Genomic DNA, 21194 nt, shown 5'->3' on the forward strand with positions numbered 1-21194 from the left:
ACTATGATTCTTTGCAATGATCAAAGTTGTATGAAAATAACCAAACCAGATACAGTATGCATGATTTGTTGTTATTTGCTATCTATCATAGTTTGCTTCATAGATTTCCTTGCAACCAAATACACTAACTATAAATGACCTAACCAATATTTCAAAAGGTTTTAGATTAGCTGACTTAGATCTAGTACTATCAAAGGTATACTTAACAGTTGATCAGCTATTAAAATTTATAAGTAATGTAAAACTCTGAAGTAGCATGAATTATTCTTCCTAATTCTATTTCCTTGTATAACATAAAATGAAATAAATTTTTAAGAGTTTTTAAAATAATTTCCTTTGAGGCCTAAAAAGGATTAAAATATCTAGTTGTCTGTTGAAATAAAACATGTTAAATGGTATTCAATTTGACTATTAATGTGAAAAAATTAAGGACACGGTCTTTAAATAGCTGATTAAGAATGGGAAATTGGCTGAAAATATGACCCTTAATACAATTAATAGAAATGAGATCACTGGGAGAGGAAACTGATGGGGCACAATATTCTGGTGATTCTGAGTTTCTTTTCGGACCTATAGAGTTTAAGATATTTGGCAGGGCTGCCATGTTGCACAACCCCATTTCATTCTAATGAATGGTGCCACAAGAAGTTACACAACATTGGCCTAATTCATGGGACATCTAGATGGAAATATCTGGCAGGCAGCTGGATGTAAGAGGCAAAAACTCAAGACAGATGTCAGGGTTAGAATTGCAAATATGGGAGACATATGAAATAAGAAAGTCATGGACATGGATGACATCTCCCGTGAACAGAGAGTAGACAGAGAAGAGGGCTAAAGACAGAAACTTGAGGCAAGTCTTCCTTTAGTGGGTGGGGAGAGGAAAGGAGCAAACTGAAGAGACACAAGCCTACCCTGGGGATTCCAGCTTTACTGCTTTATACCAAGCCTGCTCCCTGTACTACACTGCTGACACCACATAAAAGCCAGTGCTTGCAGCCTTCATTATTACAGTGTCAGTCCTAAAATGCTCTTCTTGACTTTTCTTACACCATCTCCTCCCCATTTCCCCACACTCGACTGTCACGCCTGGCCTTCCTATTTATGGTCTCACCTTATACCTTGGAAATAAAGTGCTTGGCACTGCTTTTCCAACTTAAAGTTTGCACGCCTCTCATCTGTCTCAGTTTGAACTCTCCCTTTGACAACACTGTCTCCTGCTAACCTGAGGATATTCTCTGGGGCTGCATGTCGGAGTTCAGGGCCTTGTAAGTTCCCTTTGGCCTCTTGAGTAGGACAGATAATGTAAAACATATGCAATGCCACAGAAAGAAAAGAGTTTCAAAGAGGATGGTCACTCGGGCAGGGGCTCCCTAGTGCCTTCAAAATAAAGTCACAAATTCTTCACCTGGACTTAAGGATTATACTCCAATCAACCTTTTTAGACTTAGATACTCCTTTTACCATACAAGACACTACACTTGAAAATAGACTATTTGCTCTTTACCAGGTATGTTTCATATGCAAAGGCCTCTCTGCTTTTGCTCAGGCTAGCAGCAGAGACAGCTGATCCCCTATTAAATTTGGGCATGTGAATGTGACCAAGCTTGGCACAAATTCAGTTATAAGTAAGCTATTGTAGAAATAAGAGAATCTTAAGTAACAATATGGATCAGCTCCATAATAACCACCAAGGTATTTTAAGTGATCATCAAAGTCATTTTACTCAAGAAGAACTGGGGAAAATAAAATTAGGCTATACTTCACTAAAGCTGTTACCAAAAGAAAAAAAAAAAAAGTAGTGGCTAGAGTATCCAGGTACACATTTTCAAAGACTAATGGTCCATTAAGGAATGAGAATAGAGAATATTGTTTGGCTGCTGTTCCTCCACAACCAGGTCATCAAGCAAAGCAACAGTTGGCCCACAGGCCTCTGAATGCTCAGATGCTTTCGGGATTAGGACTGGCAACTGTCAGATGCTCAGCTGCCTGCTGACTTTAGCAAGGGCATCACTGACAACATCAAGCTCATGCTGCAGCTCATTCATGGCACTGGTTATGCTCTTGGTGTCCTTCAAGATCTGAATACTCCGTGTATACGGATTATACTTCACTCCAAATGGACGCCTGATTGTTTTGGTAAATTCTCTATTTAAGAAAACAAACATGAGGCAATCAATTTCTAGGGAGAAAATGATAAAAACCAAATACTGTCCATTAGTCTAAAAATTAACATATCTAAATCTTGTGTATACTTCAAGTCCTTTCTCAAATGCCATTAGGCTTTCCCTGTTCCCCTAGCTGGAATGAATTGCTCCTGAATAAAATGCAGAACAGTGTTTCATCTGTATCTCTTTAAGGCTTCCTAGTTGTTATATAGTAATTTGCATACAGTTTATTTTTCCTATTAGATTATAAACTCTCTGATAGGAAGGAATAGGAAGTAACCAATTTCTCAGTGTATCTGATTTATATTTGCAACACTGAACATCATTATAAACAACACACCCTAAATATTTACTGTGAAAGAGAGATGTGTTACAGGCAAAAGGTGCCTAGTGGGCTTCTAATTATCCAGCTGCTTACTTCTGTGACTTGTTACCATTACTGGATCTATCTTTTGCAGAGAAAAATTAAGGCATGAGGATGATATACTTTACCTCATCTTCTCCTTTGCATCTTCAAAGCTTTCAGATACAAAGTAGACATCCTGAAAAGTTGTAATGAGACACTCCTGTTTGCAGGTAATCTTAGGATCAAAGGGCTTTACTTTGGCATGCCCAGAAAGTGCGTGCTAGAGGATGAAGAGTCAGTGAATCAAAGGATACTATCTATTTTCATGACCACATTCTACACACAACTGCCAGAGCCAGCAAAACAAATGGCTTGCTATTCCCTATAAATGCCCCAAGACCACTGCATTTTTCTAACACTCTTCTCCATTTAGGAGGTACCCAAGGATCTTTATTTATTTATTCCTGCATTATGGCATCTGCTTTCTACCCTGCACTAGTTATTCCTATACATGACTTGTACCCACCAGCAGGTGGTAGGCTCCTTGAGAGAAAGACTGTACCTTGGACAATATTTCATGCACATCCACCACTCGACAAACATAAGTTCATTCCTTTATTGAATAAATAATACACCTCAAAGAATTCCCTAGAAATTACTGAAGTTGTTGCTAGCACACCAAAAATGGTGAGGAAACAGCAAGACTTTGATTTAAAATACTTTTTTATTTAAAAGATATAATTACATTCTGAATAATTATCTATATCTATTCAGAAAACTTAGGAAATAGAGAAAAATGCCTCTTAGGTAATGTTTACTGCCACCCCAAGTATTTTCCACAGTAAGCTTTTATTGAGATCCAGAAACTAGGGCTTCCCTGGTGGCACAGTGGTTAAGAATCCGCCTGCCAATGCAGCAGTCATGGGTTCAAGCCCTGGTCTGGGAAGATCCCACATGCCGCAGAGCAACTAAGCCCGTACACCACAACTACTGAGCCTGCGCTCTAGAGCCCGCGTGCCACAACTACTAAAGCCCATGCACCTAAAGCCTGTGCTCCACAACAAGAGAAGCCACCACAATGAGAAGCCTGCGTACCACAACAAAGAGTAGCCCCCGCTTGCCACAACTAGAGAAAGCCCACACGCAGCAACAAAGACCAAAGGCAGCCAAAAATAATAAAAATAAATAAATTAAAATCCAGAAACTATTTCAGGTCGTGTCAGTTACATTAAGTGAATATGGTTATGTGCAAAGATTTACAGCTCTTACTTTGAGTTCACTGATGGAAGAAAGTAAGCCGGCACCGAAGACTCTTAGCTGCCCCTCTTGTTTACATAGACCAAACTCCACAGTGAAGAAGTAGCACTGCAAAAGGACATCAGTATTACTTTCACATCCTGAAGGACACAATTTAAAACAAATTACAACTCTTAGTCACTGACCCAAAGTACCCTGGAATAAAATCCAAGACCCCCAGGATAGCTCACAAGTATTTCTACAATCTGGCCTCATTCCAAACCAGACTTCTCAAACTTCTGTTCCCAGAACTCTTATATACTCTTAAAAATTACTGAGGAGGAACTTCCCTGGTGGTCCAGTGGGTAAGACTCCACACTCTCAGTGCAGGGGCCCAGGTTCGATCCCTGGTCGGGGAACTAGATCCTGCATGCATGCCTCAACTAAGAAGTCTGCATGCCGCAACTAAAGAACCCACATGACGAAACGAAGATCCCATGTGTGGCAACTAAGACCCGACACCGCCAAAATAAATAAGTAAATAAATAAATAAAATTTAAAAAATTACTGAGGACCCCAAAGACCTTTTGTTTATGTGGGATAGAGCTAGCTATATTTACCATATTAAAAAAGTAAACTGAGAAAAATTTAAATGTTTATTAATTAATGTTAAAATTATAATAAACCATTTTATGGTAACACAAATAACATTTTAATCAAAAGTAACTATATTGTACAAAAACATGGTGAGAAAAGTTGCATTGTTTTATATTGTCACAAATCTTTTTAGTGTCCAGATTGATATTATTTAATGTCTGGCTGGCAAACAGATGGATTCTCACATCTGCTTCTGTATTAAACCTGTCACAATAGGTTGTCTTGGTTCAAGTATGTGGAGAGAAGTCAGCCTCACACAGATAAGTAGTTGGAAGAGGGCTGAATATTGTAATAGCCTTCTCAGATAATTGTGGCTATTCTTCTTTGACACAACATCAAAACTCAACAAGTGGTAGTTTCTTAAAGTACAGCTGTAATGTGGAATCTGAAACCATATCAATGAACTCTGTCTCTCACATTAAAATCCACTCTGCATTTTGAATGGATCTTTTACTCAAGGACCCTGTGGGGTCCCCAAACTACAATTTGAGAGCACTGTTCTAACCATCTAGCCTATTTCACACCACCTTCCCGACCCTCACACACTCTGCTCCAGCTTCTTATCATTTCCTCAGATACACCAAGCACCTCCTGTCTTTCCTTGTGTGCCCTCATCCTGAGATGCTCTTCCTTCTTTTCCTGGCAGGTGAAAACATTACTCATCTTCCCAGGGCTGGTCCAGATGTTCATCTTCCATGAAACCTTCCCCAGGCAGTTCTCTGCACTCCCAGAGCACCCTGCCTGAGCTTCTTTACAGACCTCCTCTCATTCTAATGTAAGTGCCTGTGTATAAGTTCCTTGAAGGTGGGAACCAGGCCTTATTCATCTTTCTATTTCCAGCATGTTTTGTACCTAGTGCTCAAAAATATTTTTAGCATTATTTTTAGGGAACCTATCATTTTTACTAAAAAAAGAAGGTATACCAACTGTTAACATTATTGCATTCTAGTGTTCTCTGTTTCTCTGCCTTTTTTTTTTAAAGCTCAGGTCTTCTTTGGATAAGCCTTAAATTTTTACATCTTCCTTTAATGTTATTTAAATTATTTAAATTAAATTAAATATGAGCAAAGACAAATTTTCTAATGCTCATCTTGAGTAGGTACTTTTAAACTACACAAATACCCACATCCCACCCCAGTTAAAGATTACTGATCTATACAGCTATTTCCAGATTTATACCGTTGCCAGTTTTTGAACAGCCTCTTCTGAAGCTCCAAGAGAAGCCAGGCCAATTTCTTGGGAGAACTGAGCAAAACTAGGTTCAGCCAAAAGGGGGACATGACCCAAGAGTTCATGGCAGGTATCTCTGAAAAAGAGGTACAAGTTGTCACACTGTGACATTTAACATAAATGCATAATCAACCATTCAATTAAATCAAAACCTGATCTTACTTTTATTCAAATTGATCAGGTGGTATTACTTTGGAAATGGACCACAAAGGACACTATTACAGTAAAGAAACTATTTTGGTTCAAAACCTTGGCCACTCACAAACACACATATGTAAGTTCATACAAATATGCACAGACATCCACATGTCAACCCCCCAACCCCCAAACCAGGTCTCTGATCACCCTTTTCAAAATAGAAACACCCACCCACACACAACTCTGTCCCCTTTCCCTACTTTATTTTTCTCCATGGCACTTATAACCACCTGAGTTTTATATATATATATTTACTTGTTTGTTTATTATCTATATCTCCCATTGGTATATAAGCTCTATGAAGGCAGGAAACTTTGATTTTTTTCAGTCTTACATCCCCTATGCTTAGGACAGCACTTGGCACCTAATAGGTTGTCAATTAACGATGGTAATAATAATGGTTAACATGTATCGAGCATGGAACATGTATTACATGCCAGGCACCATTCAAAATGCTTTACATGTGCTAATTTGCTTGATCCTCACAAAAAATCATGACGTAGGTACCATATTGATGGATGGATGCTGCAGTAGAAGTACTTACGGCTCTGGGGTATAGAGGGGATCTGAACTGTGTCTCACATACTGTGTGCAGTGAAAAACTCGAAAGGCTAAACCTGATAAGAAATCTCTTGGTGATAAGTAACCAGCCACAGGACGGATGGAAAAACCTGTGCGCTCTGCAAAGCAAAGGAGAAAATCTTCACTAGAATAGACTATTTACTGCAACATTTTAATTCTGCCAGTGGCACGAGGTAACACTTTGAGGGAGAACATGAAACTAAAATATATCATACATGCACTTCAGGGAAGTCATAATTATTAAGCACTAACCATGGCCAGGCAATGGGTTGGATTTTTTACACATCACATCGCCTTTCATATTTACAATATGAGTTAAAGTTTAGTCTCCTCATTGTGACAACTAAAAAACTAAGGCTCAGAGACTCAGTAATGTGCCCACATTACTGAGTCTCACTCAAGGCCACACAGTAGATGATAAAGGTAGGATGAGAACCCAAGCCTTACATTACACCTTGCTGTCTCCCTGAAGGGCTTAGACTATCCCCTAGACAATCTTACTTTTCTTTTTTAAAAAAACTCACTAACAAGATCTATTAATTTAGATCAGAACCATTTTTGAAACTACGTCATTTTTAGCCAGTACTACCTCTTGTAGTTTCTTCGTGTTATCTAAACTGGATGGTGCTCTTTCATTCCCCAATACCTGAGTCTGCATGCCCACTGTAAAAGTTACCTTCCACTAGGCTGCAGTGGCTCTGGGGACCTCTATAAGCTCTGACCTTGTCCTTCATTTCAAACTCTCACACTCTGGTAACTCCAGTTCCACCCCAATGCTTTGTACTTGGATTCTCCCACTCCGATGGGCAAAAGAATTTTTCACAAAGATGGAAATGTTCAACATCTAGCCTATTGCTAGCCACTAGCCACATGTGGCTATTGAGCACTTGAAATGTGGCTAATGTGGCTGGGGAACTGACATTTTGATTTACATTCATTTTATTTTTTTTAAGTTTTATTTATTTATTTATTTTTGGTCGCACCACGCAGCATGTGGGATCTCAGTTCCCCAACCAGGGATGGAACCCATGCCCCCTGCATTGGAAGGCAGAGTCTTAACCACTGGACCACCGGGAAGTCCCTACATTCATTTTAATTATTTAAACAACCACAGTTGTCTAGTGGCCACCATATTTGCTAGGGCAGGTAGCCCCTTCCAACTCACGTTTTGTTTGAACTGTCTTTTAATATTGGTTTCTCTCTTTGACACGTTCCCTTGAAACACCTTTAGAAACAAGCTCTGCAGCCTGCTCAAGCTCCAGACCCCAACTGATCAGCTTTCAGTTTCGCATCTATAACAAAATATTTCCTCCAGATCTCATGCAAGTGTGATTTGATAACAACTTCTGTAGCATATGCTAGTCCATCTTTGTTAAGTCACACAAGGTCATGTGCTTTGGTTCTCTGCCATTCTTAATCACTATTTTTTTTAAATCTAGGTTTTGTAGGAACCGCTTATATGAGTTCTTCCCTTGTAAAAACTATATTGCCCTCTCCTGTTTAGTTCTTAATTTTGTGTATAGTGGTTGAGGAATGAGAATTATGGAATTGAATAAATATGTATATTTTTATAAGTCTATATAATAAATTCAAAGATAGTAATTTCAGATCATGATGGAAATAAGATAAACTCCCTTTGAGTCAAAAATATAATGCCTATTTTTTTCCCTAAGGTTCTAATCTGCTGAGATCAAAGGGGGATATTTATTTTTCTTACATATTGTAGATCCTGGAGATCACTGATCCTTTTACTTCCTATACTAGTGAGAAAAAATAAGGAAGCCTGGACCAAGTAAGCATGATGAACTAAAAGGAGCAAAATTGTCCTTAGTCTTTGTTTATGCTTCTACTAACACATCTTCTTCTTTGGGAAAACGATAGAATCTTAGTGTGGAAAGGGGCTTCAGCGATCATTTACTCCAACCTTCCCGAAGGTGCTTGAATCTCCTCTATCACATCCCTCTAGTGGGTGTGGAACTTTTGCATGAACATCTCCATGGATGTAGAACTAACCATCTCATGAGCCTGTCCCATTTTCAAATGGCTCTTTTAACAGGATCTTCTCTGTTTCGAACTAAAAGTTTGCTGTTTCTATCCGACTGTCCTTTACTTCAGAGCCACATAGGAATCCCTCTATAACATAAGATGACCTTCAAATATTTAAATAAATCTATAAAGTCCCCTAAATTTCCAGGTTAAACACCCTAAGAATCCTTCAAATTTTATTTATATGATACATTTTCCAATCCTCTTACAATTCTGCTCACTTTCCTCTACATTTGCTCCAGGTTATGAATGTCCCTCTTCAAATGTGGTGCCTGGAGAATTGCCAGGACAGAATACAGAAAAATTCTGACCTCCCAAATAACTGGACTTTAGTCCTCTATTAAAAATTCTATTGTGATTGAAATGGAGTTCAATATTCCCCTTACAAAAAATTAATCAGTTCATTACCTTTTAAAAAGTTTGAGACATCTTCCAATTGTGGGATATTATCTTCTCGGTATCCACAGTATTTAGAAAGCAAAGGTAAGTTTTTGAGATACTCTCTGCAGGCATGGGTTGGGTAAAGTTTGTTGAGCTCTCGGAACACAGTTCCCCAGGTCTTAATCTCCTCTTCAGTAAATTCCACGTTAGGAATGGGGTCTCCACTAATGAGATAAAGAGAAGTTATCTTGAATTAGCATCCAATAAACAGTAGCACGTATCTTGTTTTCTATTTACTATATAGGCATAATTTACTCCATTTATTTCATTAGTTCAAAGTTGAATAAGTTATTTTTATAGTACACTTACTGTTTATAGTTCATAGCCAAGTCTGCAAAATACTTTCGTCTTTTACGATAGACATTGTCTTTGAAGCCCTGATAATTAAAGAAAAGTTTTTAAATATGCATACTAAAAAATACTTAACAAATGATTTAGAAAACATTTCATTATTATTCAAGTGACTATATTGAAGGGCTATATGACTGTTATTTTGAGCAAGCACTGTTTAGAAATTTATGATCATTTTTATTTTAAAGTCAACATTATATGACAGATTCATACAATAGTGGCTGCAAAGATAAAAGATACTATAGATACAAAAATACTACAGTAGCTACAAAAATAAAATAGTTTGAGGAAAAAGAAAAGTACCACCCTAGTTAAAATACATGGCTCTTTTCCAAGGGTGAGTTTTTTCTTAATCATTTGACTACATCTTCAGTTATATTTTCCTGTAATTAATAACAAAGTAGTAATTACTAATATTTGAAATCATGGCAACTGAATCTAGCCTCAGATTTTATTGCAAAATGCAGACATATTAATCATTTGTAGAAGCAAATAATGATAAAAAGATAGACAAAATAGTAACATTAGAATTTATACCTATGAAAAATATTTAAGAAAAAAATAGACAAAATAAGGCATCAAAAAGCAAACCTTAGGAGGAAATAGCCAATAATACAAAATAGGAAAGAAGGGGAGGACACCTGAAAGCAAAGAATGAGACGTGTGTGTTTAGCACAGATTTACAAGTCCCTACTATGCACCTGGCCTTGTGCTGAAATTCAGAGAAACAGCACAATCTAGGTCTTCAAGGAGTTTACTTTAACCAATTATTTTGAAACAGTATGGTAAATGCCTTATTACAGACAGGCACAAAATACCACTTGAACTCAAAAAGAAACTCATAATCCAGAGTATGCGAAGAGGGTAGTGGGGGTCAGGAAAGGGTTCCTAGCAATGACTCCTAAGCTAAAAGAGGAGTGGAGAGAGCCAGGTGGAGGAGGACAGAAAGCACAGCACCAAGGACAGCGCAGAAATGAAAAACAGCATGTTGCGCCTAAGAAAATACAGGTAATCCAATGTTGCTGGAGCCTGGAGAGTGAGGTGGAGCATGGTGAAGACTAGTTATGGGTCTGCTAGTAAAGGTCTGTTTGAGAGCTTGGATTTTAGTCTTGGGGTAATTGGAAACCATTGGGTTTTTGTTTTTTTTTTAAATAACAGCTTTATCGAGATATAACTCACATACCTTAAAACTGACATTTTAAAGTGTACAATTTAGGGGGGTTTAGGATATTCACAGTGTTGTGCAACCACCTCCACCATAATTTCAGAACATTTTATCACACTGAAAAAAAACACCCTACTCATTTGCAGTCTATCCTCATTTTCCCTCACCCCCAGCCCTGGCAACCAGTAATCTACTTCCTGTTGCTATGAATTTGCCGGTTCTTGATATTTCATGTAAAAGAAATCACACAATGTATGGTCTTTAGTGACTGGCTTCTTTCACTATCACAGTGTTTTCAAGGTTCACCCCTGTTGTAGCATGTTGAGTAATTCATGGTTTTTTTATGGCCATTAATATTCCATGTTGGGGACATACCATGCTTTACTTATCCATTCACCAGTGGATGGATATTTGGGTTGTTTCCACTTTTTTGCTACTATGAATAATGCTTCTATGAACATTTGTGTACAAGTTTTTGCATAGACTTATGTTTTCAATTCTCCTAGATCTGTACAGAGGTACCATTGGTGATTTTTAGGCACAAGAGGGATAACGGTCACACTGAGGCTTTAGATCGTTCTAGTGACTATGAGGACAGGTTTGAGGCGGCAAGGCTGGAGGCAGGAAGACCAGTTAAGGGATGTGGTAGTAAGAATAAACAAGGAACAAATTAAAGAAGTATTTTGGAGGTGAAAATCAGGACTTGGTAGTAGATCAGTAAAACTCATTTACACACCTTTCCATAAACACACCCCAGATTTTCTTGCCTCTGAAACTTTGCTCATTGTGCAATGAACTGTCCTTCCTCTCCATCCCTTTCCTGCCAAAATTCTTTAAGGCCAAGTTAACAAGGTTGCCCTTCTCTGACCTCTTCAGCTAGAAGTGTTTACTCTCTTGTGTATATCTCAAAGCAGTCTGTTCATGCCACTTAGCACACTTTTCATATTTAAATCTTGTATGTGTGTTTATATATATATGTGTATGTGTGTGTGCTTTACTTTTTCAACTTGACTGGAAGCTCCCAGAGGGCAGGTACAGCAAATTATTAATTCCAATACTTACTCAATAAGATATTATAGAATAAATGGATGGATCGGCTGGGGGTTGTCTAAGGCAGTATACGGTCACATTCACACAGCTAATAAGTGGTAGAAGCTAGAATAAATCCCTGGTCTGTGCAACTCTACTGCTGACTCTCTTCTCTCCTCCCCTCCTAGGATCCCAGAGCTCCATAAGAAGTCCTAATGCTCTAGACTTACTAATTCTCCAACTCATGCCTGTACTGTATCCCATATGATTTTCCAAGGAAACAGCTTCCTAATTCATCAACTGCATAATAAACCAATTATGCTGGGCAGTGTGGGTGATGATTTTCCCCTTCCTATCTTTACTCCCCTCTCCAATAGCCCATGCCCATTTTGATAGAAACCGACTGCAGATATGGTGTTCATTGTAGTGTAATTCTTGGAATAGCTCTTAGTGATAAGAATTCCAGGCATGACACAGATGTTTTGGAGCCAATGAAATTGGATGCTCTTCAGTCACTTGGTTTCAAGTCCACCAACATGAAGGACTAATAACACTTCCTGAAACCCAGATTAATCAAGATCCTATTTAGTCTAGAATAAGCACTTTCTCCAGAAAAGAAAAATAATACCCTTAATTTTTTAGTTTGCTTTAAATTATTTTCATGAAAATATTTATTTAAAATATTTACAGGATGGTCAGCATCCAGTTCGGATCCATACATCAGAACTCTGTTAGCACAATGGTCCAGGTCAGAAATCTTCTTTGGAAACCAAGGAACAGTTTCCATACCTGAAAAATACAAAAAACACTAACAGTTGAAGAGACCATCTTAAATTAGGCAATAAAGAAGAAGAAATTAAGAAAGTCATAAATGCATTTGAATGAGATTTTTAATTTTAGCTTGTACATTGAGGCACAATGTATACAAGTAAATTGGTCTAGTTTTAATAAGTAAATTTTATTCAAAGTTTTTGAGTTTAAAAATATTTTAAGCCTTAATTTCCTAAGCATTGCAGAAATGATGTACTTTAGTAATAGACCAAAAGTTCAAAAAAATTTAAGCTACATATTTAGCTAGCCTTAAAAAGTAAGGCTAATTTTAAATTAGCAAATTTAAATAAAACTCTGAATGTTTATTTTTGTTGATTAAAAGGATCTTAGAGATCATTTATGTCTTTGCCACTTTGATCTTCTCACTATCCCTCATACATACACGCTCTCCTAAAACTCTGAGTTTTTGTGAATGCTGGTCTTCTCCCTGGAATACCTATCTCATCCCACATCCTGCTGCACCTCATCCTTCTGTTTTCCTGAGAATATCCTTCTCCTCCTTCAGGACCCAAATCAAATGAGCCTTCCCTGACCCTGTAGGTGGCGCTAATTCTCTATCATCTGGGTTCCCAAGACTATGACTCCAATTCTCTGAAAGCTTTTACTATGTTTTACTATAATGTATCTGCATATGGCTGTCTTACAGAAAAGGATGGGAACGACTCCAGGGTAGGACTATTTCTTTTTATATCCCCATTTCTTAGTAGAAATATCTGATACAAGTTGGTGTTCCCTAAAGATCAGCTGAACCATTTAGACTCGATAAATAAACTCTTCATTTGCCAGAGAGGTGAAGTAACTTATCCAAGATCATTCATCTCTAATGGAACAGAGAGGACTAGGACTCAATTCTTCTTGCTCCAGTTTCATGCTGTAACATACCCAGAAGTGATATTCAAGAGATTCAGCAACAAAACAACAGGGGCACCAATCACTCAAAATAGACACAAGCAGAGTCCCAGGTTCCTGCTCTACCAGGTGTTAATCTTTTAGTTGTTTGTGGTGGGCACAGGACTCCTAGGGGAGAACTGGGGGCACATAGGCTTCAGGCATGGTGAGGAGCACTTAAGGGACTCAGGAGAAAAGCTATCTGCCAGCCAGACATGGACGTAGAATCTTGATATTTTAATACCTTATACAGCCATATGAATACATAACAGATGAATATCAGCCCTGATTACACCCAAATATTGTGACATAATCTGAAGGGATTATTTTAAATTGAGTACCATATATAAAATGTGACTGGGCTTCCCTGGTGGCGCAGTGGTTGAGAGTCTGCCTGCTGATGCAGGGGACACGGGTTCGTGCCCCGGTCCAGGAAGATCCCACATGCCGCGGAGCAGCTGGGCCCGTGAGCCATGGCCGCTGAGCCTGCGTGTCCGGAGCCTGTGCTCCGCAACGGGAGAGGCCACAACAGTGAGAGGCCCGCGTACCGCAAAAAAAAAAAAAATGTGACTGATTTATCCATTTGTCTCTTGCCCCAAGTAAACTGCAAGGATTTTTTCACAGTAGAAGATTTTAGATTATCTCTGTGCTGCCTGAGTATCTGAAAACTCAGAAGCTTTCCATTTGGTTTTGGTGGAAGTGAGGACAAGGAAGAATATTGTATTTCATATATAGAGTATTTCACATCGTAGTTGTCAGTAATTGTCAACATTCTCAACAAATTCATATTCACTTAATATCTGCTAGGTATCTGCCCTGTAAGTTACTAAGTGCTCAGGGATTGTGAATTGGAGGTTTGTGAAATCAAGAAATGCCTGATGATTTGGAAACTGAGATAACAATGGATTTCTAACTATTCTAAATTCTTTCTTGTACTCAAGTTTTCCTTTTCACTTCTCTCGCCCTTGATAAAATGTTGCTTTATAATTTTTCTTTAGCATTTTGAGCAATTACATTTTGCATCTTCTTCATTATCAGATTGTAAGCAATTTGAATAGTGTTTTATTTTTACTTTCATGCCTTCAAGCTAAACATAAGATAGGACACATACTATGCATTTAATCTTCTGAGTAGTATTTTCACTTTTCAAACTTACCATCTGGGCTTCCCTGGTGGCGCAGTGGTTGAGAGTCCGCCTGCCGATGCAGGGGACACGGGTTCGTGCCCCGGTCTGGGAAGATCCCACGTGCCGCGGAGCGGCTGGGCCCGTGAGCCATGGCCACTGAGCCTGTGCTCCGGAGCCTGTGCTCCGCAAGGGGAGAGGCCACAACAGTGAGAGGCCCGCCTAACCGCAAAAAAAAAAAAAAAAAAAAAAAAAAACTTACCATCTTCCTTCACAGTAAAATTATCTGGTAGATTCACAGAGAGAACATTAGTATGAGACTTCAACAGATGAAAAATATCATTCAATTGTTCTCTATTGATATCACAATCAACAAAAATCTCAAACTCTGAGTTTCTTCTCTTTGATCTTCGGGACTCAATATGTAATAGGTTCACATGCTTCTCCTGTGGAAAGCAAAGGATGAAGATTATACATGACTGCCTCAAATGGGTATAGTCTCTGAGCAGATTACTTCCATTACCACTAAAAATCAGTCTCATCACTTGTCATAATAGCCAAAGGGAAAAAAGGCTGTTTTTAGTGCCATCAACAGCAAAGTAATTCCCCCTAAATATTAGGTACTATTCAAAAAAAGTTTGAAAAATTCATCACACCCTCCAGAATCTAATTAAATTAACACCCAGTAGGAAGTCCCTCAGATTGCCAGAACTGATTGGCCTTCAAATCACAAGACTTAGTCTCCTAGATAAAAAGAACCCTTTGAAAATTCTCACAAATAAAGGCTAGGTTTTTTTTTTAAGTGATCTAGTGTTAGTCCTTTAAAAAGAAAAGTCTCCTTTGCAATAATGCATTTAATACAATTAGATGAACAGCTTGAACATGGAATATTTAATACCTCCAATATCTTAAGCTACAAACTCAGTAACCAGCTGAATCAGATTGCTGCTTCTGATCTCTTCACATGCCAGCCTGAGCTGTGGGGTGCCATATGTGCAAACCTGTGGGGGGAAGGCATCTTCTCTTACCAATCTGGGTGCTGAGGAAAAGCCCTGGTGACATAATCATGAAACATAAGAACCAGCCACCCAACAGTTTTCTTCATCTAAAAAACGAGAAAGTTAGAGTAGATGATCTCCAATACTAACCAGCTGAATCTAAATTAACTTAGTGAACACCTGTGTAGCCAAGTAATGGCTGTGAAGCATACAAAGAAGGGCAAGACGTACAAGGAGTTTACAATCTAGTTGACTAACACATGAAAGACTAAGAGAAAATACAAATAGTGAGTGTTCAGGCGCAGAAGATGTTCAGAAACGGAAAAAAAACATCAGGAGTTTGAGAAGGTAGAAGGTTCTAGGAGCAGACAGGAGCTGAGACGAGTCTTCCGGACGCGCAGGCTCAGCGGCCATGGTTCATGGGCCCAGCTGCTCCACACATACGGGATCTTCCCGGACCGGAGCATGAACCCGTGTCCCCTGCATCGGCAGGTGGACTCTCAACCACTGCGCCACCAGGGAAACCCTGAGATGAGTCTTAAAAAAATAGATAGAACAGGAAGACAGAAGGGAAGAAGTAAGATTCCAAACAGGAGGTACTTGTATGAGCAAAGGTCGGGATGAGATAATTATCAGGGAACATTAACTTGATAAATAAGAAAGGAGAGTGAATGTCAGGGATGTTGGGAAATTGGAATAGGCAGGGTTTATCCTGGAATGTAGAATCTATCATGGCATCAATACAAGAGAGCCAGTTACAAAATATATTGGAATTGATCAGGAGTAAAGGAAAGTTTTATTTAATCTATTTCTTATGAATTTTTAGAATAAGAGTACATTCATAAATATTTTCCGAATGATGACTTGAATAAATATAAAGCTATAAATTATGTTTTTGGAGTAAAATACATAAAATGTCAATTCTTCCTAAAGTAATCTAAAATTGAGTGCTATCAAAATGAAAAACTTGATGGAATCTGGTGAGGAAATGTAACTAAATAACTTAAAACTTATTTCGTTCTTTTCTTGTTACATGGAAGAAAAGTTTAGTCAAGAAGGTCTAGGAAAATTCAGGTAGAGTTAAAGTAATAAGTGAGACATTCCTTATCAGATATTTCAATTACAGCAACAGAGGCACAGAGAGGTTAAGCAGTTTGCCCAAATGCACACAGCTAATCAGTGTAAGAGCTGGAATTCAAACTCAGGCTGTCTAGCTCCACAGTCTATGCCCTTAAAAACTATGTTGTAGGGCCTCCCTGGTGGCGCAGTGGTTGAGAGTCCGCCTGCCGATGCAGGGGATACGGGTTCGTGCCCCGGTCTGGGAGGATCCCATATGCCGCGGAGCGGCTGGGCCCGTGAGCCATGGCTGCTGAGCCTGCGCATCCGGAGCCTGTGCTCCGCAACGGGAGAGGCCACAACAGTGAGAGGCCCGCGTACCACAAAAAAAAAAAAAAAAAAAAAAAAAAAAAAAAAAACTATGTTGTAATCCTGCTGTACAAGAAAAGAAGAGTCAGAATAATGGATAATATGGTTCTTCTTTGAACAAGATTTACATCATCTTTATAATGAAAACACTGAAGACTGATAAAGCCAAAAATTGGGGCATAACTACATTGTGAAGATGGGGGGAAGGGAAGTTGAGGGGCCGCTGGAAAGGGAGCTGTGCCAAGGAAGCTAACTCTTCACTTCCGCTGGAGAAAATCAATAGGTAATATCTACAAACGGAAAAAACAAGGAATAGCAGCAGAATAAGCATATTGTTTATAAATATGGACGCTACTATGAGAAAATATAGTTTAAAGCGTTGAAGATGGTTGCCCCCTATGGGCAGAGGATGAGTAAAAATAGGTGGATTCACACCCACAACACCACTGCAGCAGTCAGAAGAACGAATGAGATGGATATGTAGCAGCATGGGTAGGTCTTCAAAACACAGTGCTGAGTAAAAGAAAAAGTGTATGTACAATAACATTTATATAAATTACCAGTCCATGCACATGCAAAAACTCAACATAGATTCTAAGTAACATAAAAAACAATTCAGTGTGTAGATCAAACGTATCAGAGCAGTTGTCTATCAGAAGAGAGAAATGGAGATGGAATAAAACAGGAGGAGGCTGTATACATCAGTGTTGACAGTGTCCACGTGACTTAAGGAGTGCGATTAGCTCAACCCTCTGCACCTAGGTCAACATAAAAATTAAATGGAATTTAGGAATGAAGAGAGATGAAGCAGAAGACTGCTATTTTCTTTATAAGCTTTATAGTGTGGGGTTGACTTTTTAAACCATGCACAAGTATTATCTGATTAAAGACAAAATAAAAAAGAAAGTTGATGGAAGAAATATAGGTATACTATTTAAAGACTCCAAGGTAGTCAAAAGAAGAGCTTGCAGTTATCACGTAATTATCAAATATGGGGAGGAGAAGGAGGAAGAAGGGACAGAAGTGTCAGTATCAGTATCATTCACAATAGAGAGTAAATAAATATCATGTAAATTGATAACTCAGAGAGATCAGGACAATATTTAGACATTATAAATTCACCGCTAAAAGAACTAAAGAACAGAAATAGTTAAAAGAGATTGCCTCTAGGGAGTGGAACTGAGGTGCTGGGTAAAAAACTGGTGCTTTTTATCACAAACTCTTCTAGACTATTTGTTATATTTAGAATTTTAAATTCTTTGAAATATTATTTTCAAACTGCTATTTAATAGTATATCATATGGATATAAATCTGATTTCTAAATAGGTAACATTTAGTGATAATTTACTTTGAACTATCCTAAGCACTTGAAATATATTAATTTTATTAGTTCTCACAGTGACCCTGTGAGGTAGGTAGGGTTCTCATTTTATAGATGCTAAGATGAAACGCAGAGAGACTAATTAATTTGCCCACCATCACACAGCCAATAAGTGACAGAGCAAGGATTTGAACTCAGGTGGCCTGCCTTCAGAGCCTACCTACAAGCTTAATACCAATGATGTTCTAGTAGTATAATTTAACCTGTCCCATACCTTAGGACAAGTAGTTTGTTTATAATTTTTTAATTCCCATAAATAAATCTTTGTGTCTCTTAAACTGGGTTAGGTCTCCCAGTTCAATGCTATCATAGTACCTGGTACTTCTCTTTCAGGTCAGTTTACACACATGTAATCATTTGTTTACTGAAATTATTTGTTTAGTGTCTGTCTTCACTAGATTATACACAACTGTGAGGGCTGGAACTGTGTCTGCTTTGTTAGGGTACACACCTTCATATCTAGCAGGACGTGCTGCACTTAGTAAGTACTCAGTAAAAATTCCTGTTCTAACTGACTGACCCTGATTTCCTTAGGATAGATTTATGGAAGTAAAATTACTGGGTCAAAATATGTGAACATTTTAAGACTCAAAATACATATTACCAGATTGTTTCCCTACACATCACATCAATTTTCCCTCACACCAAAGGTGTATTTAAGTGCCAAATGCATTGAAGCTTTGACAGTAGGGAGTAGTATAATTGTAGAATCTTTGTTATTTTGCTATATAAAAAGTAGCTTTTAATATATTAATGTATCATTAAATAATTTCATTAAAATTTCAATATTTCAGTTAATTAAAATAAAATAAAAAATTGTTTCTTCAAAATCCGTAAAGTGAGTCTTTCCTCCCCCATTTCTTTATTAGTTATTTGTACCTCCTCTTCTATAAATTGTTTGTATCCTTTGCCCATTTGATAGAATCGAGCAGTATTTTAGAAATTTAAGTGTTTAAAACATTTCTGTAGTCCACCTCTAAAGAATTTACAAATAATCTTACAGACCCATTTTATAAGAGTTTTATGCAGAAATACAGAGACTGCTTACCTGGAAGATTTTCAGTGCTTTTATAAGTCCTCCAACTTCATTCTTTAAGGAAAAAATGAGAGTTGCTCTTCCCTTTTCTATGGAATGATCTTTGTTTTCCTTATTGTCTTCAATCATGATGAATTTGGTGTACGTCTCTAAAAATAAAGTATGAAAATAGAGAGAAAGTTCTAAAAAAAAGTTGTACAATGCAGACAATATTTGGTAGCATAGATAATATTTGAAACTCAGACAGTATCTGATAACATTAACCAAGTTTTAGTTTCCTCACCTGTAAAACATGGATGTACATATATACTTTGCAAAACTGTAATGAGACGACAATAAGCTAAACATTGCCTAGCATAGTGCCTAGAATATAAAAGATATACAATACATATTAGTAATTTTCTTTTTTTTCTAATCCAATCCTTTCAGGGCATGACTCAAGCCCATGGGTTTCTTGTAGTCTTCCTGTTGTGGCCTGAACTGGGCACTCTTTCTCTATGAAAGCCTACCTCCTCTCCCCTTACAATTTTAGCACTTTATTGTACTGGGTCTTATTGTAGTTTCAGATGTACAACATAGTGATTCAATATTTTTATAGATTATATTCCATTTAAAGTTATTATCAAATATTGGCTATATTCCCTGTGCTGTACAATATAATCCTTGTAGCTTATCCATTTTATACATAGTAATTTGTACCTCTTAATCTCTTACCCCTATTTTGCCCCTTCATCCTCCTCTCTCCCCACTGGTAACCACCAGTCTGTTTTCTATATCTGTAAGTCTGATTCTTCTTGTTATATTCATTCACTTGTTTCATTTTTTAGATTCCACATATAAGTGATAACATACAGCATTTGTCTTTCTCTGTCTGACTTATTTCACTAAGCATAATACCCTCTGGGTCCATCCATATTGTTATAAATGGCAGAATTTCATTCTTTTTTTTCATTCTTTTTTTATGGCTGTGTGATATTCCATTGTATGTGTGTGTATATATATGTATGCATATATATGCATGTATACATACACACCACATTTTCTTTATCCATTCATCTGTTGATGGACACTTAGGTTGCTTCCATATCTTGGCTATTAAAAATAATATGAACATTGGGATGCATGTATCTTTTTGAATTAGTGTTTTCACTTTCTTTGGGTATAAACCCAAGGGGAATTTCTGGATCATATGGTAAGTCTATTTTTAGTTTTTTGAGGAACATCCATACTGTTTTCCATAGTGGCTGCACCACTTTACATTCCCACCAACAGTGCAGGAGTGTTACCTTTTCTCCACATCCTTGCCATTTGTTCATTGTGTTTATACTGGGTCTTGAATGGCTTCCTCAAATGTGTCACTCATATATGTGACATGTCTTCTAACAAGACAGCAAGCTTCTTCAGAACAGGGAGAAGGCCTCCTATTTCATTTGTAAATTTAAGACCCTGGACAGCTCTGGACACAGGTGGACTAGAAGAATAGCTGCTAGCCCAGAGAATTCTGGTTCCATATAAGTATCTACTTTCTCTCTGACTGTGGAATCCCCTAGGCCATCGGCCCTGAAGCCTTTTTAGTATTGGCCTACAAGTGCCAAGTGTGTGTGTGTGTGTGTGTGTGTGTGTGTGTGTGTGTGTTGGGGGAAGTGAGGATTTTTTTTCCTTTTTTAAATTTTTTATTTATTTTTTTATTGGAGTATAATTGCTTTACAATGTTGTGTTAGTTTCTGCTGTACAGTGAAGTGAATCAGCTATATGTATACATCTATCCCCTCCCTCTTGGACCTCCCTCCCCACCCCCATCCCACCCATCTAGGTCCTCACAGAGCACTGAGCTGAGCTCCCTGTGCTATACAGCAGGTTCCCACTAGCTATCTATTTTACATGTGGTACTATATTTATGTCAAACCTAATCTCCCAATTCATCCCACCCTCTCCTTCTCCCATGTCCACACGTCTGTTCTCTATGTCTTCATTTCTATTCCTGCCCTGCAAATAGATTCATCTGTACCATTTTTCTAAATTCCACATATATGCATTAATATACGATGTTTATTTTTCTCTT

The 21194-nt window shown here is 37.9% G+C and overlaps 1 protein-coding gene across 2 annotated transcripts; it reads right to left on the reverse strand.

Annotated features, from left to right (window-relative positions):
* Positions 1–1973: 1973 nt before the first annotated feature.
* On the reverse strand, positions 1974–20431 carry TPH1 (tryptophan hydroxylase 1; the record flags this gene model as incomplete). Of its 2 annotated transcripts, XM_079708114.1 has the most annotated exons (11): positions 1974–2148; positions 2661–2794; positions 3784–3879; positions 5587–5713; positions 6380–6515; positions 8872–9068; positions 9214–9281; positions 12078–12238; positions 14554–14737; positions 19145–19281; positions 20419–20431. In XM_079708114.1, 11 exons carry the CDS (start codon positions 20429–20431, stop codon positions 1974–1976), a joined length of 1428 nt encoding a protein of 475 aa, XP_079564240.1. The 2 variants fall into 2 exon arrangements, with proteins under 2 accessions (XP_079564240.1, XP_079564241.1); XM_079708115.1 differs by lacking the exon at positions 20419–20431 and having other exon boundaries at positions 12138–12238; positions 19145–19261.
* Between the last annotated feature and the right edge of the window lie 763 nt (positions 20432–21194).

This window comes from Hyperoodon ampullatus (genome assembly GCF_949752795.1).
Source record: "Hyperoodon ampullatus genome assembly, chromosome: 7".
In the NCBI taxonomy this organism is placed as follows: Eukaryota; Metazoa; Chordata; class Mammalia; order Artiodactyla; family Ziphiidae; genus Hyperoodon; species Hyperoodon ampullatus.